Source organism: Artemia franciscana, chromosome 2 (assembly GCF_032884065.1).
Source record: "Artemia franciscana chromosome 2, ASM3288406v1, whole genome shotgun sequence".
NCBI lineage: Eukaryota > Metazoa > Arthropoda > Branchiopoda > Anostraca > Artemiidae > Artemia > Artemia franciscana.
Window position 1 is genome coordinate 12,200,319 of NC_088864.1, and position 23,179 is coordinate 12,223,497.

At 36.4% G+C, this 23,179-nt stretch overlaps 2 protein-coding genes across 5 annotated transcripts in view; both read right to left on the minus strand.

Moving 5' to 3' along the window:
* Nucleotides 1-20,528, minus strand: part of LOC136037297 (myotubularin-related protein 8-like) — a 128,804-nt gene extending 108,276 nt beyond the window's left edge. For 2 of the 4 annotated variants that reach the window (XM_065719971.1, XM_065719987.1), the window contains exons 1-2: nucleotides 20,399-20,528; nucleotides 4,770-4,873 (exon numbers count right to left, since the gene is read on the minus strand). In XM_065719971.1, coding sequence (XP_065576043.1) covers nucleotides 4,770-4,793 — 24 coding nt within the window. In that variant the 5' untranslated portion in view covers nucleotides 4,794-4,873; nucleotides 20,399-20,528. The remainder of the gene's footprint in view (nucleotides 1-4,769; nucleotides 4,874-20,398) is intronic. The other 2 variants (XM_065719978.1, XM_065719993.1) reach the window with 1 other exon arrangement.
* On the minus strand, nucleotides 16,606-17,958 carry LOC136034406 (uncharacterized). Its single transcript, XM_065715570.1, has one exon. The coding sequence runs from the start codon at nucleotides 17,956-17,958 to the stop codon at nucleotides 16,606-16,608; it is 1,353 nt and encodes a 450-aa protein (XP_065571642.1).
* Nucleotides 20,529-23,179: the final 2,651 nt, after the last annotated feature.

The following is a 23,179-nucleotide window of genomic DNA, read 5'->3' on the forward strand; positions in this document are numbered from 1 at the left end:
AAAAATTAAAAGTTCTAGTTACCTTTTTAATTAACCAAAAAATCGGAGGGCAACTAGGCTTCGTCCCCCGCTCTTTTTTTCTCAAAATCATTCGATCAAAATAATGATAAAGCCATTTAGCCAAAAAAAAAATATATGCAAATTTCGTTTTGATTATTCCTCTGCGGAGAGCCAAAATCAAAACATGCATTTGATTCAAAAACGTCCAGAAATTAAATAAAAAAACAAGTTTTTTTAACTGAAAGTAAGGAGCGACATTAAAACTTAAAACGCACAGAAATTACTTCGTATATGAAAGAGGCTGCTTCCTCATCAACGCCCCGCTCTTTACGCTAAAATTTTTTACTGTTTTAAAAAGAAGAATTGAGAGAAAGAGTCAAACTTTAGCGTAAAGAGCGGGGCGTTGATGAGGAAGCAGCCTCTTTCATATACGAAGTAATTTTTGTGCGTTTTAAGTTTTAATGTCGCTCCTTACTTTCAGTTTAAAAAAACTTTTTTTTTTATTTAATTTCATTAAAATGCTAAGCTATCTTTGTTTCCTACATCTAGGGCTTACGAGTACAAGCAATGTGTCAACATTGAACTTCCAAAATCTTAAATATCTCGAAGCATTTAAAAGACTTACTCTGATGTACAAAAGTGAAAAAAACAGAATGAATCAATTTGACAATTGTACAATTTACCAATAAGGTTTCAAGAAGTCTTATGAGAGAATTTTTTTTTTAAATACAGTAGCAGAAAAGTAATTCCTGATGTTTAGGACTGAATACAATACGTAAACAGGAGATGTGTTTTGGATGGAAGATGCTTTTAGGGGGGAAGGGGTCGACAAAGGCAAAAACATACGATTTGTACAAAACTTATAGAGCTCTACTGAAAAAATACAAAATTTCAGCAAGCAAGCCCGGTTTCATGACTAGAAACGCCCACATATATTTTGTCAGAACTTAAGCATATAAGCTTATTTAAAGGTACAATATAGCCTCGTTCATTAATGAATGCTTATCACTGCTGAAGCAATGCCTCAGATCAACGGCTCCTTAAAATATTATATTTGTTTTCAGTAAGTTCTTAGGCTGACTTCAGACCCAGCACATGGCCATGCACAGATATCTAGTTTCCGAAAAAGGCAGATTATACGACAAATTATTGGACATTATGCAGAAAGTTCGTAAAAATCATATGATTTTCATGATCCATGTCTGGAACAGCGTCCTTCATATATAACTGTTTGAGACAAGCTCTATTAGACAATGAAAATTATTTTTTACACATATTTTTTGCTTTAAAACTTAAATGATTGGTATGTTCACGGTTTCTTTTAATAAATCCTAGCGGTATTGCTCTTCCCCATTTCTAAGGCAGTAGTAGTAGTAGTAGTAGTAGAACAATTTTGCTGAAAATAATCATTTTTTATATAATAGCACAACAAAAGCAGAGCTTGCGAGGATGTGCTAAAATAAAAAAAAAGAAAGAGTACGGAGCATGAGACCATTTACCAGAACCAACATAAAAATAAACAATGAAACACTACAATATAATAGCGGGAATCTGTTTATAAGAAACCAGGTAGTCCATGCATATGACTAACGCTGTCAATTATGACTATTTGTTAGAGTAGTGTAATCGTTTATTAAAAAAAAAACTCACGTAATTCATACAAAATAAGCAGTTAAAATATATATTTATTTTAAAGCTTCATTAAGTAAATTGAATCAATTTATGTATGGTCAAAAGATAATTTTTTTTTTATGTTTAATCAATTATAAGCTAGCATAAAAGAGATAGGTTTGTCATTGTTTAGCTAATGCAGGGGTGCTGGATGACTAAAAAGTATATTATGATACCCTAATTTTCAAACTATCTGTGAGCCTTCGGATGTATATGGAGGGATGGTCAAGGAGAAGAAAGGATGAAAAGTGGTAAAATTCACTAGTCTTTAGTGATGGATTTCAGGTTAGGGTTCTGCTACAGCATTTTATCAAAACCCCACATTCACTACTCCACGATGTGAAAAACTCAAAAGGAGCAGCTATTTTGTCGGTACACCTACAAGCTCCATGTACCAATTTACTCAACTATATTCTTCCTAACCTCATGACCTAGGATTGGTGCGCCAAACAATTAATCACATCTAGGGTGTCTGCCTTTAGAAGCTAGCAAACATCGTTGTTGACTAAAATGCCGGCAAAAAATGAAGGCCAAAACTCGTTTATCGAGAAAACTACAACATTACTTCTAAAGTAAAAGGACAAGGAAAAAGTCAAATTAGTGAAGTATCGGATAACCAAAATCATAATCAAAGAAAAATTTTCAGCCGGAGGGAGTCGAGGAGCTGGAAGATCTTCCACTACCTGATCGGAAGATCTACCTGGTCGGGAGGGATGGATGCTGAGTGTTCCACCGTGGGAAAATTGAAGGATTCATCCTTGTTTTTTCTCGGGCATATCACTTTCAGCAAGTTTTCAGAAGAAGAAGCATCTACCTCTAAAACTACAAAATGCTTATAAAACGACCCATGAAGAACTTTGCAATGAACCAGCGTCCGTCCATGGTTTTTGATGGATACCAGTTTACTGGAATCATTTACTAGTTTGCCTCGGGTTTCTTTGTTTGATGTTTACCCTTGTAATTTAGGATACCCCTGAATTTATCAAATAAGCCTAGGATTCATCGTCTCTAGGCTTTTAGAGTAACGTATTAAACATGGAATCATTTTCCAAATCAATGTTAAAAAACTGTTTAAGTGAAAACTGTTTAACTCTTTTAGGCAAAATTAGTCAACTTTTAACTCCTTTTCAAAATTAGCACTAAAGAAAATAAAATATTTGTATACAAAAATCCATGAAGGGGGTTGTGGATAACCTCTCTAAGGCTGATCTAAAGGATCAGAAGGAGAGGGGTAGCCCATAATCATCTTTACGGGATTGTTACGGGTATGTTTATTTATGCAAGTTGTGGACCCCCACTTCACCTACGCCGACTAGCATTACATCAAGAATAGGAGTCTGACCCCTTGTAGGGGTCAGGGCTTTCGAATGCCATACTTTTAGAGGATGTATCAGAGCTTTTTCCTTAAGACAGAGAAATTAAAACACTAAAAATCAAATTTGTAAACTAAAATATTTTCAGGGGGGCTTCAGAGGATTCTTCCTTCCTTGTATGTGCAATTATTTCTAGGGTGATGCATACTTTAGGAACCTAAGATCTAACCTTCTTTTCTTTAACACTACCAGCTTGTTAAAAGAAACAACTAAAATCTGCATCTAGTCTTCAAAAGAAGACCAATTTGTGAACTGTGATAATTTGTGACCAATTGTGATAAAATTTGACCAATTGTGATAAAAAGACCAACTGTAATAATTTGTGAACCAACTACTACTACTACTACTAATAACTCACTGCAGCACCAAGCCGCCTGAGGCCAACACAGCTACGCACGCTCCTCCTCCAACCTAATCTATTTAAAGCCTCCCTCTTTACACCCTCCCAGGAAGTTCCCATTTCCTTTAAATCCTTATTTATGACATCCTCCCAACCCAGACGAGGACGACCTGCTTTCCGTGTAGCCTCAGACGGTTGGCCAAAAAGGACAATCTTCGGTAATCTGTCATCCTTCATCCGTAGAACGTGGCCTAGCCATCTCAACCTTTCTTTCATTATAGCCCCAGAAAGCGGGATTGAACCACACTTTTCGTACAACCTACTGTTTGAAATACGGTCAGTCAGCCGGGTACCCAGAACAATCCGTAGGCAATTTCTCTGGAAAACATCTAGTAAATTTTCATCTGCTTTTCGGAGTGTCCATGCTTCAGAGCCATATTTGACCACTGTCATCACTGTAGCTTCCAATATTCTAATCTTGGTTTGTAGGCTTATCTTTCTATTCTTCCAAACTTGTTTTTAACTGTGAAAAAACACCCTGAGCTTTAGCTATTCTACTTTTAACATCTTCACTGCTCCCACCATCTTTACTAATAATACTACCAAGGTAACTGAAGCTCCCAACCTGATCAATCTTTTCGTTACCTAAGGTCACCTGTTCATCTTCACTTATTCCTAACCTTAGTGACTTAGTCTTCTTAACATTAATTTTCAAGCCTATTTTAGCACCCTGAACTCGTAAAACCTCTAAAAATTCATTCATTTTGCTCACACTTTCATCTAATATGCTTAAATCATCAGCATAATCTAAGTCCAGGAGCGTTCTTCCTCCCCATTTGATTCCATGGTCTCCAATTGCCTTTCCTGTGCTCCTTAAGACGAAGTCCATCAAAATGATCCATATAAAGGGGGATAGAACACAACCCTGCTTAACTCCTGATTTAATACAAAACCAGTTGCTAACCTCATTTCCTACCTTAACCGCAGCAGTATTATTCTCGTACATAGCGCAAATCACTTTAATGTATTTTTCTGGTATACCATATAACGATAAGACCTTTGTTAACGCTGTTCTATCAACAGAATCGAAAGCTTGCTCATAATCGATAAAACTAAGGACCAAAGGTGTTTGACAACGAAGGGACTTCTCAATTATTAACCTAAGAGTGAAAACATGGTGAACCAACTAGACTCCTAAATTACGTCGATTTACAGGTTCTGAACATTACTTGGAATTCAATCTGTTTTGCACATTTGTAGCTTTTAGACATTCATTATGAAATGCTTTATACAATCCTTTATCTCCCTTTATCTTTCCCACTTCAGTTTTGTACTCCAGAACCTAACGTTGTTATAATAGACTATAGAAAAGGGAAATTATTTACCTTTGGCGTTCTGATTAGTTCCATTCTACAAAACTAATTAGAAGAAACTTCAACGGAAATTCAAGCTTCAGCAGACATCAAAGAACTTTCTTCTAAAATGTTTCCTAGAAAAAAAAAAGTTCTATTGTTAAAACAGAATTATTTCCAAATTTATTTTTATTCCTGGGAAAAGGTTAATAGGCAAATGAGAGCTAAAATGCACGATCTAAGCAATAATATATGCTCAAAGGAGGGTTTTTCCTCCCTAGAAGTAATATGAACCGACCCCCTCGTCAGCAATATTTATAGGAAAACGTATCATTTCAGAGATTTGGATGTTTCATAGAAGAGCAAGATGTTTTGCTGGTTAGTCTTTTTTTTCAACAATCCAGAAGAAAACATTTCAATTTAGCATACTGATGTATCATGTACGAGGAACCCCAATACTCAGCCAATTGCTAAATAGCAAGAACTGTAAAACAAAGCAATACAATTAATTTTGCTTATACAATTTCCAAATTAGAAAAATAGTATTCAAATTTGGATATTATGAAAATATTCAAGGTAAAGAACTGTAAGTAAGGAGCTCTGTTCAATCGAAAACCAAGACTTTTAAAAAAGGAATGTTGATAACACATGATACATCAAAAGAATTGGCTTTTTATGCTAATTCCAAATAAATAAAATTCATTGAATTTAAGACTTTTAGAGGTTTAGTGAGTTCAGGATGCAGGAATAAGTTTGAAAATTATTGTTAAGTCGCTGATTGACTAAGTCGCTAAGGCTAAGAGTAAGTGAAGATGAAGAGGTGATGTTGAATAACGAGAAGATTGATCAAGTGGACATTAGTGATTGGTGCTATGTACAAGAATAATACTGCTGCAGTTAAGGTAGGAGATGAGGTTAACAGCTGGTTTTGTATTCAATCAGGAGTTAAGCAGGGTTGTGTTCTATCCCTGTTTATGGATCATTTTGATTGACTTTGTCTTAAGGAGCACAGGAAAGACAATGGGAGACCACGGAATCAAATGGGGAGGAAAGACTATCCGGGACTTTGATTATGCTCATGATTTGAGCATCCTAGATGAAAGTGGGAGTAAAATGAAAGAACTTTTAGAGGTTCTGCGAGTTGAGGGTCCTAGAATGGGCTTGAAAATTAATGTTAAGAAGACTAAGTCACTGAGGCTAGGAATGAGTTAAAATGAAAGGTTGGGTAACGAAAAAATTGATCAGGTGGGAAGCTTCACTTACTTTGGTAGTTTTATTAGTAAAAATGGTGGGAACAGTGAAGATGTAAAAGTAGAATAGTCAAGACTCAGGGTGTTTTTTCACAGTTAAAAAAAAAGTTTGGAAGAATAGAAAGATAAGTCTACAAACCAAGATTAGAATATTGGAAGGTACAGTGATGACAGTGGTCAAATTTAGCGCTGAAGTATGGGTGCTCTGAAAAGCAGTTGAAGATTTACTAGAGGTTTTTCAGAGAAATCGCCTACAGATTGCTCTGTTACCCGGCTGACTAATCTTATTTCAAACAGTAGGCTGTAGGAAAAGTGTGGTTCAATCCCACTTTTTAAGGCTATAACAAAAGAAAGGTTGAGATGGATAGGGCATGTTCTGCAGATGAAGGATAATAGATTGCCGAAGATTGTCCTTTTCGGCCAACCGTCTAGGGCTAAACAGAAAGCCGGTCGTTCTCGCCTAGGGTGGGAGGATGTCGTAAAGAAAGATTTAAAGGAGATAAGAGGTTCTTGGGAGGGTGTAAAGAGGGAGGCTTTGAACAGATTGGGGCGGAAGAAGAGCATGCGCAGCTGTGTTGGCCTAAAGCGGGTTGGTGCTGTGGTGAGTTGTTAGTAGTAGTAGTAGATCAAGTAAACAGCTTCACTTACCTAGGTAACATTGTTAATAAAGACGGTAGGAGCAGTGAAGATGTTAAGAGTAGAATAGTGAAGGCCCAGGGTGCTTTTCAAAGTTAAAAGTTTGGAGAAAGGGAAGCTAAGTCTGTGAACCAAGATTAGAACATTGAAAGCTACAGTGATGACAGTGGTCAAATGGTTCTGAAGCATGGGCACTCCAAAAACCAGGGAGGAGTTGCTAGACGTTTTCCAGAGAAACTGCTTCAGGTTGTTTTGGGTACCCGACGGACTGACTGTATCTCACACACCAGACTGTACGAAAAGCGTGGTTCAATCCCACCTTCTAGGGCTATAATGAAAGAAAGGTTGAGATGGCTAGGACACTTCTGTGGCTGAAGGATGACAGATTACCAAATATTCTCCTTTTTGGCCTACTGTCTAGGGCCAAACGAAAAATAGGTCGTCCCTATTTGGGGTGGGAGGATGTCGTAAGTAAAATCTAAAGGAAATGGGAACTTCCTGGGAAGGTGTAAAGAGGGAGGCTTTGAATAGATTGGAATGGAAGAGAGTCACACGTAGTTGTGTTAGCTACAGACGACTCGCTGCTGCAGTAAGTTGTTGCTAGTAGTAGCAGCATTGAATTTAATGTTACAAATCAAAAGCTATAAGTCTAAAAAAATTGTCTGGTTTTCGGAAAAGGCAGAAACAGCCCCAAAGAGTCAAGTGATCTTAATGAAAATTACACCATCAGATTCAATATATCTGAGAACCCTACTGAGAGGTTCCAAGCTCCTATCTACCAAAACGAAAAGTGTTACTTCTTTTTTTTTTCAGCCAGAAGAAAGATAATGTGTGAATGTTTATTTACTTGTTTTATTTTTGTTTTTTTAAGGGTGATTGTATTGAACCAAAGGTTCTAGAAGATCAAGAGATGCTAATTCAAACGAAAATGCAAATTTCTAGTGCCGTTTTCAATTATCAAAAAGATTGGAAGGCAACTAGCCCCCTCCCATGTCCCTCTTTCCCCAAATACATCTGATCAAACTTTGATATAGTCATTAAATTCTGCAGGGTTGGAATGTCCAATAGCTATGCTTTTTGGGATAATAAGACCCGGCATAGCCCCTAGAAAAGAACTGTAAGTTATGCAATTTGCCCATTATTCATATATAATATTTGTTACTGGGAAATGCAGAGAATTTTTCGAGGGGAGGGGGAAGGCAAATATTCCGTGGGGAGGAAAATTTGCGAGAGATTAAAATGTCTCCTGAAAATTAAAAAAAAAATGTCTCATGGAAGGGGGTGGGATTTCTTGACATGATTTGAAAATGATCAGAAAATAAACAAAAGGAAACAAGTTTTTTTAAACAAGTAAGGAGCAATATTAGAAGTCAAAACGGACAGAAATTACTTGGTATGCGAGGGGGGCTGCACCTCTCTCAACTTTCACTTGCTACATTAAAGCTTTTAGTGTTTTAAAAAAGCACTAAAAACACATTCCTATTAAACGGCCCTCGTGTTTCAGGGGTTGTTCTTAAAGGATTGGGCGAAAAAGTCAAACTTTAGCATAAAGAGCAAGGATTGGAGAAATGGCAGCCCCTTCATATACGAAATCATTTCTGTTAGTTTTATGTTACTTTCAGAAGAAAAAACTGATTTATTCAAATTAATAACATAAATGTATTTCTTCAAAGAAGGTCAAAATAATGATAAAATCTACTAAATATTGTTCTGGAAATGCAAGGATTCTGCTGAATAGATGTAAATTAGATGCTACATTAATTATAAGCGAAAACAGTTTAAAACAACCAGTCCTTCTATCAAATCAAAGCAAAACAAATGCTTCTTTAATAGACCATTCTCTAAAAAAAACGTGTAAGCGCTGTTAAAATTCCAGCTCGGCAGGGTGAATAGTTGTTCAACAACTACTACTACTTCTAACAGCTCTCAGAAACACCAAGCCAACTAAGGCCAACACACCCTCCTCGACTCCAATCCATGCTAGGCTTCACCCCTCCCATGAAGTTATAATTTCCTGTAAATCCCTTTACTTGACCTATTCTTAAACCATTTGGGTATGATCTACTTTTGTTTAGTCCCAGATGAAAGGTTAACCTTATGTCATCTGCAATCCATGTTACACGTTTTTTTTGCACAATCAGGCCAAAGCATAATCTGTCATCCTTTATTCACAAAATACAGCCTGGTCATCACAATCTTTCTTTCATTATAACATTGGAATTGGAATCAGATCACTTTTTTGCAGAGCTTATTTTCTGATATATGGTCAGTCAAATATTACAATGAAGCTTCCAATGTTCTAATCTTAGTTTGCACTCCTATCTTCCTATCCTTCCGAACTTTTTTCAACTGCAAAAAAAAAAAAAAAATACCAGGCACCTGCGATATTCTACTTTTTTAAATCTTCATTTGCATCCACCATTTGAAGCTTATCACACTCGATTGATTTTCATATTACCAAGTATCACCTCTTCACCCTTGTTTATGCCTAGCCTAAAAATGTTTCTCTTCTTGACATTAATTTTCAAAGCCTATTGTTACAACCTGAATCTCCAAGAGCTTGAGAGAGACCTTACTAGATTGCCAGTTTCATTTCATCAAATCAACCCAGATGATGGGTCTCTTTATACAGGCCTTATATCTTTCTAAGGCCAAAAGAAAGCATACGAAATTGCCAAAAGCTAAAAGCATTAGCGCACACTTGGGCACACAAGAAGGGGAGGGGGATCTGGGGCTGACCCTTCTGAACCTTCAAAATGAGTAATACTGCCGCAGATACATTATAGGTGTGGAGAAATGTCTCCAAGGCTAGTCAGTGTGACCTCCAAGGAATTTAGCAATATCCAAGCTTAAAAACACAACTTGGTCACACCTACAGAGTCATATCAGCCCAACGGAGGTATCTTTGGATTGGCCAAGACAGCTACAAAACAAATTTTCAAACATACTACCCTGGGACTAAAAACACACAACTTATAAACCAATCTACAAACTTTCATCATTAAGGGGGAGGAGATTTGCCACATCATTCTGCTATCTTAACTTAACTTCAAAACAATTAATTAGTGGTTGAAATTGGTTAATGGTTGAACAAAGAACAAAAAAAAAAGAAAATTGGTGATATAGCCAGGAGGCATAGTAAATTTCAGCACAAAAAAATAAGGAAATTTAATGAATACCAAAATTACAGCTTTTTAGAGGGGTTAAAGTCCTTTTTAAGGTCTTTGTAGCTATTAATTTAAAAACTTCATCCACAAGACAAGTTCTTCAAAGAAAACAAAATATGTTTAAAATGTTTTAACTTTAATAAATTAAAAATTATTAAAACTTTAGGGAATATATATCATTATATGAGTTCTAAACTGACAATCCACAGCCATTTTTTTTTCAGTAAAGCACGAATTATGTTCTGGTCTTGAGAAGGTATAGGGGTTGTCAAAGACATAATTTCCAGACCTTTCAACTACACTGAACAAAATGGCTATCTAAAAATTTTGTTTACACTTATTTCGGGAATTGATGGGGAAAGGGAGGGGGGCTTGTTGCCTCCAATGATCTTTGACTAGTAAAAAGGGCACTAGGCCTTTCAGTTTTCAATCAAGTGAGTCTTTTTTGAAATTTCTATAGCAACAAATGGCTATCTAAAGATTTCTATCAGATGCATTACAGGAAAATACAAGGTGGAGGGCGGGGGTTATCCACCATCTGATCACTCTGAATCTTAAAAAGGGCACTAGAACTTCTGATTGATAATCGAACGAGCCCCCTCCAAAGTTTATACTATCACCCTTTCTATATATACCTTATATGCCCCCAGGGCATAGCTTACCTTGCCCTGAGGGTTGTTGTAGGGGGGTCATCTTCAAAAACATGATTTCCGGACCTTTAAATGACATGGAAAAAAAGACTTCCTCAAAATTTTATTGGATGTATTTGGGAAATGGTGGGCGAGGGAGAGGACTAGTTACCCAACAATGGCTTTCAACTAATAAAAAGGGCACAGGCCCTTTCAATTTCCAATCAAATAAGCTGTTTTCGAAGTTTCTACAACAATAAATGGCCACCTAAAAACTAAAATCAGATTCACCCCCAGAAAATATGAAGTGTATGTGTGAGGGGGAAGGGTGTCCACCCTCCAATCACTTTGAATCTTAAAAAGATTCCGGTCACCAATCCAATTTGCCCCCTCTAAAGGTTATACAATCACCCTTTCTATATATACCTTATATGTCCTCAGGCCTTAGCCTACAACCCTTGTCCGGAGGGCTTTGGGGGGTGGGTGGTCTTCATCCTCAAAGACAGACTTTCCAGACATATCAATCATGTTCAAAAAAATGGTTATCTCAAAATTTTTATGGGTTTGTTTGGGGAAGTGGTGGGCATGGGAGAGAAGTTAGTTGCCCTCCAATCACTTTCGACTATTAAAATGTGCATTGCCTCTTTCAATTTCATATCGAATGAGCAGTTTTTGATTATTTTTTTTTTCTTTTTACAAAAATCAGATCAAATTTTCTATCAAATTTCTATCACATGCATTTTGGGAAGATATATATATATATATATATATATATATATATATATATATATATATATATATATATATATATATATATATATATAAATATATATATATATATATATATATGTATATATGTATATATATATATATATAATCATATATGTATATATATATATATATATATATATATATATATATATATATATATATATATATATATATATATATATATATATATATATCTTATGTACCCCCAGGGCAAAACTTACAATCTTTGCCCTGGGGGCTCTGGGAAGGTTGTCATCCTCAAAGACATAATTCCCAGACATTTCAATTATGTTGAACAAAATGGCTATCTAAAAATTTTGACTGGATGGGTCTGGGGAAATGGTGGGCATGGGTTAGTTGCACTCTAAATCACTATGGACAATTAAAAAGAACATTAAAAAGAACCGTCAAATGAGCTCTTTTCAAGGTTTTAAGACAACAAATGGCCATCTTAAAATTTCTATCAGATGCATTTCAGGAAAATATGAGGTGTGGGGTGGGTATCCACCCTCTTATCACTCTGAAAAGGAGACTAGGGTTGTGAGGGGGGGGTTATCCTCAAAGACAAAATTTCCAGACCTTTCAACTACACTGAACAAAAAGGCTATATCAAAATTTTGATTGAATGTGCCTGAGGAAATGGTGGGCATGGGAGTAATAGGTACCCTCCAATCGCTTTCTACTATTAAAATGTGAACTAGCCCTTTCAATTTCCAATTGAATGAGCCCTTTTCAAAGTTTCTGCAACAACAAATGGCCAACCCAAAATTTCTATCAGATTCATTTTGGGAAAATATGACAACAAACAAAAAAGAGAGATAAAACCGTGTTATTTTAGTCTTTCATTTCTTTTCTCTCTACTGGCTGCAGTCCCTGTTGAGTTTTATCTCTCTTTGTTGTTTGTTGTCATGGCTGGCTAGTTTGGCTTAAGAACTTTCATTTGTCAAGCTTACGGGCAACAATTAGCCGCTTCTGTCAATTATTATTTTTCTTTGGTTAAAAAACACGCAAATTTGTTTTATTTGTTTTTAGTTTAGTGTTTTTTATTTTTATCTTGTGCTGAGGACGCCTAGTGTAGATACAGGCAAAATATTCGCGTTATTTTAGTCTTTCATCTCTTTTCTCTCTGCTGGCTGCAGCTTTGTTTGAGGGTTTTTTTTTAGTTTTATCTCTCTTTGTTGTTTGTTGTCATGGCTGGCCAGTTTGGCTTAAGAGCCTTCATTCGTCAAGCTTATGGGCAATAATTAGCCACTTTTGTCAATGATCATTTTTCTTTGGTTAGAAAACATGCAAATTTGTTTTATTTGTTTTTAGTTTAGTGTTTTTTCTTTTTATCTTGTGCTGAGGACATCAAATTGAGATACAGGTGAAATATCTGGGTTATTTTTAGTTTTTCATCCCTTTTCTCTCTACTGGCTGTAGTTTTGTTTGAGTGTTTTTTTTTTTTTTTTGAGTTTTATCTCTCTTTGTTGTTTGTTGTCATGGCTGGCCAGTTTGGCTTAAGAACTTTCATTTGTCAAGCATACGAGCAACAATTAGCCACTTCTGCCAATTATTATTTTTCTTTGGTTAAAAAACATGCAAAATTGTTTGATTTGTATTTAAGTTTAGTGTTTGTTTTTTTTTTTATCTTGTGCTGAGGAGACCTAGTTTAGATAAAGGCGAAATATCCGCGATATTTTAGTCTTTCATGTCTTTTCTCTCTAGTGGCTGCAGTCTTGTTGGAGGTTTTTTTTTAGTTTTATCTATCTTTGTTATTTGTTGTCATGGCATGCCAGTTTGGCTTAAGAACTTTCATTCGTTAAGCTTACAGGCAACAATTAGCCACTTCTGTCAATTATTATTTTCCTTTGGTTAAAAAATATGCAAATTTGTTAAATCTGGAAATTTTCCTAAAAAATTGCAAGGAGTCGGTGATTCTTAAATCTTTTAGAATCAATACCCATTTTGGTACTGAAAATAAATCAAAATTAAAAAACAAATTAAGCCTCAAGGCTTTAAATCACATGATTTCCGAGCAAAAACAAAGACGTTTTAAGTTGTCCAAAGACTTAAATTTTGTTAAAAACTTTTTGAGGAATAACCATTCATCTGACATTTTTCTGAGAATTAAGAAAATGGCTGTTAGATCTTTTCACCATGATTTCCATTTGTCAAAGGTTTGTTTGGTTGACAAGTTCAATAGACTTTTGTTTGAGAAGTTCCAGGATTCAGATGTTTTTTATCCTTGTTTTTGTCTGGGTCCTGCCACTAAGAATGTCATCTAAACCTCTTAGTAGTCAACAAAAGGCAATTCTGTCAAGGGGTTTTAGATTCTGTTTTCCAGCACCAATTTCTTGTTCAAAAATAATTTCTAAGGCAGATTCAGGAATTATGGCTTCTATTGATAAAGTCAAGACTTCTCAGGAGCTTAGAGCTGAGATCGTAAGGAAACTAAACAATTTTAACATGAGAAAAATTGAAATAAATATAAAAAAAATGACATTGAAATACTTTCTGATTTGAATAAGGATAAGGTCCTTACTATCACTAAGGCAGACAAAGGCAACAGTATTGTAATTATGGACACTGATGATCATGATTGTAAAATCAATACAATTATTTCCAATACCTCTACTTACAAAAAACTAGATTTTAATCCTATGGATAAATATGTAAAGTCAATTCTATATACATTCTTTAATTCTGAACATTTTATACAATTTGATGAGGCTACAGCTATTTCTAAAGATAGAGGTTTTTCTCAGTGGGCGAGGGAGGTATTAGAAATTAAAAAACAAATGTTTGCTAATCTTCCAATAAATAGAGACATGGGGAATGTAAATATTGGTCCAATTTATGATTGTCTTTGAAAATTGAACCACTAGTCAATAACAGAATCAAAATTTTACATAATCACCAGGGGACAAGATTACTTACTGGACCAAAAAGAGTTGCTTCAATATTAGCTAACAAGAGGATTATTTCGCAACAGAATAGTTAACTTAGTTTCAATTTTCATAATGTTTCCTCAGTTGCTTTGATGTTCTCATTGAAGCAACTCTAATAGCTTCTTTTCCCTATGTGGATCAGTAGCAACAACTGTATTTATTATTATTGGTGGTGGTTTTATTTGTTTTTAGTTAAGTGTTTTTTCTTTTTATCTTGTGCTGAGGACGCCTAGTTTAGATACAGGCGAAATATCAACGTTATTTTTGTCTTTCATCTCTACTGGCTGCAGTCTTGTTTGAGGTTTTTTTTTTAGTTTTATCTCTCTTTGTTGTTTGTTGTCATGGCTAGCCAGTTCAGCTTTAAAACTTTAATGGGAAAATAAAAGGTATGGGGGTGGAGTATGCACCCTCTGATTACTATGAATCTTAAAAAGGACAATAGAACATCTGATTTCCAATCCAATGAGCCTTTTTTCAGAGTTTTTATAATCACCCTTTCTATATATATAGGCTCCCTTATATGCCCCAGCACATAACTTATAACCCTTGCCCTGAAGGATGTGGGGGAAGGGGGTTGTCATCCTCAAAGACATAATTTCTGGAACTTTAAATTATGTTGAACAAAATTGCTATCTCAAAATTTTGATTGGATATGTTTCAGGAAATGGTGGGCATTTTTTGCAACACTTTTGACCATTAAAAAGGGCACTAGATTGTTCAATTTTCAAGTGAATGAGCCTTTTTTGAAGTTTCTACAACAACAAATGGCCATCTTAAAATTTCTAGCAGATGCATTTCCAGAAAGTACAAGGTGTGTGTGGGGGGGGGGGATATTCTCCCTCTGATCACTCTAAATCTCAAAAAGGGTACTAAAACTTCTGATTAGCAATTCAATGAGCCCCTTCTGAAGTAGATACAATCATCCTTTTTATATAAACCTTAAATGGCCTAATGACATAACTTACAACAAATTTGATCAAAAATAAGGACTTAGGCATAAAAATTAGGCCTATCCACAAACACCTTGCTGAGTTTTGTCAACCAAATGAAAATTTGTCAATTTTTGATGTCAGTCTACAAATAACCTTACTTTACAATCAATATAGCCAATTGTAATATGTTATTGAAACAAGCACAATTAATGTACTCTATTGAATACAGTTTGAGAATAAAAATGAATATCTTGCAAAAAACAAACAAATAATCTTGCAACCTATAGGATCTTTGAAACTAACAAAATTATTGAACTTCATGTACTGATTAATAGGTATTAGTACTGGATCCTTAATCTGCAGAAATACAAAGACAGATCTAGAGCAAAATTTAGGGGGCTGGAGGGGGAAATGTGACAAGGGTGGCAAAAATTGACCAAATAGACAACAAGTTTATTTTAAATAGAAAAAGAGAAACAAGAAAAAAAAACAAAAGAACACACCAGAAAAATCTAACCCCTGCAGAAAGAACTGCTATAAAATTCTGAAAACATAAAAGGTAAAAACTTTAGTTTCATCACAAGCTTTCTAAACTCAAAACTATGCTGTGAAGCAGCATAGTTTCTATACTATAGGGGAGATGTGGGTACCCTGGGACATTTTCAAGTGTATGTCCAATATCTGGAGAACGCTTTGGCCAAATCGCCTGATTCTGCTACTCACTTAAGTGGAATTGCTTGGGCTTTCTTCCAGATTTTTTGTAGATTATTTTCTTAATCTATCTTTTTGGTACAAATGATTTTTCGAACCCTCCTCTTCTGTCCCAGAGTACCCTGACCCCAAGGTACTCTGGGACATGGTTAAGGGTACTCTGGGACACAGTGCACTTTTTGATCAAATTTCATTTATTACAAACCTATAGTCAACTTCAATGAAAATAAAAACATAATAAAAAAACTTGTAACATTATTCATTCAACGGGGAACTGCAAAAGGTCAATATCAAAAGTCAGGGCTTTCACAGCCCGTTCTGTGCCTCCACTAAGATTCGGTCTTGGTAGGCGTAACTCGATCTCATCTGTCGTGACAAAAGCTTCGTCCTTTGGCTGTGGAAATACGAATTTCCACATAGGGACTTTCCGTTTTAGGAAGTTCACACTGTACCCTTCCAGTTCAATCTCCAAGACTTCACCAGCATAATACTTTGAACTTTTCTTACTGACGTACCTAACCAGTACAAAATCGCCAGGCTTTATCTCCGTTGGTTCTTTCACAGTCTCTTCCATGTCACTCAGGTGCAAGGAATCATCAGTGTCAGCACAGAGCTCAACAGAAGCAGCATCACTACTGTCGCTAAAATCTAAAGCCACCTTGATCTCTTTTTTTATCTTGCTTTCTTTTCGTTATCTTCTGTTTTTTATTTTCCTTTGCTTCTTCCTTCTTTTTCTCTTCAGGTCTCTGTTTCAAAAATGGCATCCTTAACAGGGGTTGCAGTCAAAATCTTGGACTGGCCAGGCTTCCTTCCTCCTTCTTTTTTCTGAATATCAATTTGACGTTAAGGAAGGGGAAGTAATTGATTGAGCAGAACACAGACTGAACCACCAGCACCCACTGACTCCCTGTCTGACAGCCCACTGTCCGCTTGCGTTGATGAGCTGCTCCCTGTGCTGACATTGATCTGCACTTCATCTGTCGGATTGCAGGGATTGCTGACGGGAGTCAGGGATGGAAGAAAGTCTGATTCTTCCCAGACATTGGGATTAAACAGATGGATTCCTGGTTTAGAAAAACCACTCATTATGTTGGTTGGGTTGAATGCTTTAGGGAAAGCAACCCCAAGAAGTTCAGAGATTTTGTATTCCGTGACTGGTCTTCCATGATGGTTTCTTAGCCAGTTTTCAATAGCTTGGTAGAAATATGTTTTAAGTAGTGAATAGACGGTCACATCAAGGGGCTGCAGCCTGTTTGATGTGTGTGGAGGAAATGTCAGTATTTGCAACCCCATCTCTTTTGCAGCAGATGTGAAGCTGTAGCTCATGGGACTATCATGGTTGTCCATGAGAAGAAGGACTGGTTGCTCAGGAGAGCACCTTACATACCTTTTAAAGTGCTCAAAGTAGCCAAGGAATAACTTGGTCGTCATCCATGCATTTCCGGGCTTTCCACTGGCGACAGCTTTTGTCCCTGGTGGTGCCCCATCTAAGAGTCTTTCAACAAAGCGGGTCCTTCCAAAGATAAGGTAAGGGGGAATGAAGCTTCCCATCGCATTGATAGTTCCAACCATTGTAACAAGTTTTCCTCTTTCCTGTGATGTAGTTGCTCCTAGCTGCTTTACACCTTTAAGGCTAAGTACCTTCCGGCATTTCTGTTGAACATTCAATAAGCCTGTCTCATCCATGTTGTAGATGCGGTCAGCTGGAAAATGAAATTTCGACTGTAGCTCTTCAAGATGTTTATAGAATGTGTCAACTGCAGCCCGGTTGAAACCAAGGTTGCAATGAAGGCTGGTGCTTTCCAGTCTCCTCAAGGAAATTCTTGTATGTCTCTCCATGAAACCTTTATACCAGTCTTCTCCTGCTGCTTCATTGTCATCCCATGATTTAGGGTATTTCAGGGTGTTCGCCTTGGCAAATTCCCAAGCTAATTTCTTTGTCTGTTTTTTCGTAAGTCTGTAGTTCATTCGTGATGAAAGTAGAATATAAGATTCGAGTGAATCTTCCATTTCAGAAGAGAATACTTTTTTCACATCATAGCGTGGTGTGAAGCGAAATGCAACTTTTTCTTCATCTGCTGACGCAGAATATGTCTTACAGTACCGAGAAAGTGTTGATTTCTGAACAGCATGCAGTGTTGCTGCAGTTCTGATTGGCATTCCATCTTTTAAGTGAGCCATTACAGCAGCCTTCATGTTTTCTTTGTCTCAGGCATAAAGAGAGGGATCAGACTTCCTCTTCCTCGGCATTCTGCAAAAAATGATACTTTTAGGAACAAAATGCAAAGAACCGTTTTTATTGTTGCCATGGCTAACACAGTTTGAAAGATTATCTGGTGTATATCAGGCAGTTCCGTCTAACAGCTTGACCTTTACATTACATTATCAGTTATTGAAATCAGGGTACCCTGGGACACAATGGACAAAAAGTGTCCCAGGGTACCCAGGAACATGTGTCCCAGAGTACCCAAACAGGTAGCTCTCCACACAAACTTCATCTTCTGCGCCTAGATGGTAGTTCAGGTCAACCACTGAACAACATTTTGTAGCTTAAAGAAAACTACTTCAGACAAAAAAACATTCAATACCCTCCAACAAACTGTTCAAAAGATTTTTTGTAAAAACCAGGTCCTTTTTCTTACTCAAACACCCATAAAAAAACTCTTACCTAAAATCTCTGATGAAAATGTTTCTTGATTTCTTCAGGAAAACACATGCATACTTACTGATAGATCGCATGTCATTTGTCATTCAGGCGGGATTTTTGAACAATTTTTTTTGTCACAAAGGTACCATGTCCCATCTGACCCTTGTCCCATCTTCCCCACATCTTCCCTAGCACTTAGAAATGCTAATTCTAGAAGCACATCAATTTCTAGTTGACCCTCCTCCTTCATGGGGCAAACTAAAAATAGATAAAGTGGGCAGGGTTTTGAAGGCAAGAAAAAAGTTGGAGTTCTACAATACAAATGAAATTATATTTTAAATACAAATTCCAGTCATCACTGGTAATTTCTATATAGTAGAAAGTAGAAAGATAATTAAAAAACTCATGCTTCCATTAATACTAATATCCAAGATGGTTCACTTTCACTTTCTAGTTTAAATTAGCCAGCTGTTTCTGAACAACTGCAATAGTAGCTGCTGTGACATTGGCCTGTGATAAAATTTGAGCCGGCAAATCTGATTGATTAGTTAAATATTATGTTTATGATCTATTGATTTGAAGGTAGGCAGTACAATGTCCAATTTTGCATACAAGTATTATTACCTATAGAGTGAAGTGTATTAGTCCATGAGCCCTGTGGGCAGTGGGGCAAGGTCTATTTTTATTTATATTTATTTTTATTCTATATTTATTTAATATTTATTTGACCTGGAGCCTCAAAAAGGAAAATGGAGAAAAAGGCTCTTTATAGTGATTTGTGGCTTTGAAAAAGGCTGCTTGGTGTTGCTCTGGGGCTAGTGGTTTTCCTATAATTGAGCTTGAGTTCATTCTGTTTACATAACCAATCAGCAAAAATTATGTCATAAACATCAACAAACAATTCAACCAATCAGAATACAGACCTTGCCCCACTGCCCACAGGGCTCATGGACTAATACCCTTTGCTCTAAAGGTAATGTTACCTGTAAGCAAAATCAGACATTAGTTTTGTTTGTAAGTGAACCATCTTGGATATTAACATCAATGGATGCATGAGTTTTTTAATTATCTTTTGACTTCCTACTATAAATCACCAGTGATGACTGGAATATAATTGCCTTCATATTCTACAGCCTCAACTTTTCCCTCAGCTTTATGCATTTTTAGTTTATATAGCTATATAGAAAACCCTGCCTACTTTATGCATTTTTAGTTTGCCCCATGGAGGAGGAGGGTCAACCAGAAATGGGTGTGCTTCTAGAATTGGCATTTCTAAGTGCTATAGTATGTAAAGTATGCTGATTCACAGTATAGCCTAGTTTCCAGTTTAGACAGCTTGTAATGAAATTACACAATTACCCTTCAAAATATTCAAGAGTTCTTAAAATACTTACTAATATCAATCCCTAAGTTGTATCAATAAACTTTACTCCCTACCCCTCCCACCTAATAGGCTTAGCCTACTCAAACATGCAGGGACTATCCCAAATTGTATAGGCCTAAGCAATAGATTGTGCCAATGTAATGAATTTTCTAAACATGACTCTTTTCTTCAAATTAAATTTAATGTTCCACAAGTTTTTTTTTGTAAATTGTTTAGTCACATCAAGATAGATGGTACCAAATGGCAAAGAAATGATACCAAATAGCAAAAAGTACCTAAACTAGAATTTTACCAATGCCTTTGAACACAATTCAATAATTGCAATTGTTTATTGAATGTCAAACATAAATTGCAATAAGCTTATTAAGTGCATGATTAGGCTTGGAGTTGTTCTAGGCTACCTCTAGGCTAGTAGCACTTTAAAGCCTCATAACTGGAGGGGGGCAAGGTATATCTAAGTACATAAAATATTTAGGAGTTTAATAGCAGATATAAAAAAATGGGGGACAGCTGCCCCCCTACCCAGGCCTAGAACTACCACTGCTTATCTCTGGCTTAGGCCTAGATTGCCTAATATGGAACTCAAGCCAACTACTGTAACTTACTCAAAGCTGAGAACAGCTGCTTAATAAGCAACAGTCAAAACTCGCGCCTCATGCATTAGAAGATGCTCTTATCCTTTTTAAATTAGGATCTATGAAACTTGTCCCTGCGTCAATAGAATATTTTTTCATCTTTCTATTGTTTTAAACTTCAAAAACTGACAATAGTATTGGGATAGATGTCGCTTTGATATATTTGCTATTAAAATTTTATAAGCAAAATAATATATCGGATTTCTTTTAAAGCGCTTTCAGTGCAAGAGATCCTCCATGGCAGGGGCTTGAAGAAGAGGGCGTTAGACTTTATTTGGTAATTACGTACTATACCGAACACACTCAAGAAGTGAAGTTAGGCTAATTATATTGAAGTTTACAAATATGATGAAAATAAAATACTTTAGAATCAAAATTATGGGAACTACGACAGAGAATTATGGAAAGCAGGCCACCCAGAATGCACCGTGTTAATAAACTGGCCTAACCAGCACTTTATATAAAAAAAATAATTAAAATATACCTGCATAGTAGTTTTTCTCACTCAGGCTAAGGTGATCATCTCCAAGTGCACACAGAAAAACCGGTTTTAAACAGATCAAGAACAACAGTGTGATCGGTATAATACGGAAGTACCCTATTTTATGTAGGAATGAATAGGCAGTTGTTTATGTTACAATTGGCATGGCACACAATATTACTAAATATCATCCTTCTCTACGTAAATGTGTTTTTCTACTCAGTATATAACCAATAGCAAGGTGAAATGGTACGTCTCACAGGATTGAAAGAACTTCCAGCATTTTTGAACTAGTTTGAATAGTTTGAATTGCACTTCAAGTATCTGTTTACAGTTCTGTTATATAGTGGCTAGCAGCTCGCCTTTTAGTGCTGAAGAGTCTGGTTCCATCCTGGAGGAAATCACTTTCTCAATTTCGCTCGTATTTCAATTTTGGTGCAGGGAATATAGGAAAGCGATAGGAGAAAGAATAGAAGAAGCGAGTTTGTTCTGAGAGGGATGTGATAAGTCGGTAGTAAAACAATCAGGGACCACTAAATGAGAAATGAGCAATTTTAAACCAAAAGCACATAATAACCGATTATGGAGGAAATCGAGCCAAAACGGACGTTTTAAATATAAAAATTCTAAGTTTTTATTCATTTGAATTTTTTAGATTCTCTATGAAACATAAATAATTGATTCTGTAAATGGATTGTGATAAAATGTCTTTATTTGCTAAATTAAGTCACACTTGACTTGAGTCTTCTGTCGACTGACTAGCGTAAAGAGGAATTACACTCGCTGCCTCCAGGCTCAGAATTTTTGAGCCAGGAAGGGGGTGTCTTTAGGAAAAACATTTGCCACTAAGTTCAAGAAGTGGCCGTGATTCTCCCGTCATTTAGCCAAGGTCCCCCTTGTGGTAGCTTACATCCATAAACTGGAGGGTCAAAATTGAGCGAGGTTTTAATGAAAACTTATGCTGACATTCGTAACAGAAGAAAGGGATTATTGGAAAATTCAAAGACCCAGTTGTCAAGATAATAGTAGCCTACCAGCCAGTGATAAGAATCTGGTACTTCGGACAAAGTCAAATAATTTTAATCTCTTAATTCTCATGTAGTGCTCTATTAGTGCTACATCGACCGACTCGAGGATTGAGGAAGCTGCAGGCCAAGCAGCATTTCCATAAAGGAAGACTGAATTCAGAGTCACAATGTAGATACTTATTTCGATTTTACGGCTGTTCTTCGGTTTTGATTTTTTGGGACCTTTGCTGTATGTGATTGGAGTTCACCATAGTAGGTTACTGTGGAACCAAAGTACGTAAAAAACATGCCAATTTTGACTGGGTAAACAGCTACTATTAGAAATGAACTGCTATAAGACGGACCATTGACCTCAATAAGTATTACTTTGGTCTTGTTTCAGTTGATTTTAAGGCAAATTTTTGAATCCTGCTCATTTAGCAACGTTAAGGCTGCTTCAATCTCATTCCCAAATAAGCAGACTAGAATGGTGTCTTTTTCAAGCTCAGAGTTTCTGAGAACACTACTACCAAAATATAGTCCGAAAGTCGGACGCTTCAAGGTCAGCCGTCCATAATATAGTTAATCACACAGTTAAACATTCTGGTAGCCACAACATATCCATGTCGTGCTCCAGTCAGGATTTCAAACATTTGACTAAGATGCCCATTTACCTGGATGAACCTTCGATGGTCAGTGTAGGTCTGCTTGATGAGTTACGTGTCTTTCTCTGGCAAGCTAATTCTTTGGAAATACCACGATTCGAAAAGAAGGATTAATCAGGAGGTCTACGACAGATTGTCAAAGATCGTCCTTGTCGGAAAACTGTCTAGGGCCAAGCGAAAAGTAGGTCTCCCCCTTGTTTGGGGTGGGAGGATATAGTAAGGAAAGATTTAAGGGAAATAGAAACCTCTTATGAGAGTGTAAAGAGGAGGGGTCTGAGAAGATTGGGATGGAGCAGGAGCGTGCGTAGCTGTGTTGGCCTCTGGCGGCTTGGCGCTGCAATGAGATGTTAGTAGTAGCAGATCAGAAGGTTTGTAAAAAATTAGAACGGTATCAAAAGCATATACCAAACCTTTCGGGAGAGCATTATTCAAACGAAAAAAATATATGTAGAGCTTCTTAATTTTAGACATTCTGTCTTAATAGTTCGGCCATATACCAGGTGACTTTTTATGATCATTTCATAGGCAGTGAGATAAAACTGCACTTATGTCTACTCTTAGCATAGATTCAGCTGTTTCTTCTTGAAAATTACACATG

Excerpts from the sequence above, each read along its gene's own strand:
- LOC136034406 (XM_065715570.1), bottom strand. The coding sequence starts at position 17,958 with ATGAAGGCTGCTGTAATGGCTCACTTAAAAGATGGAATGCCAATCAGA.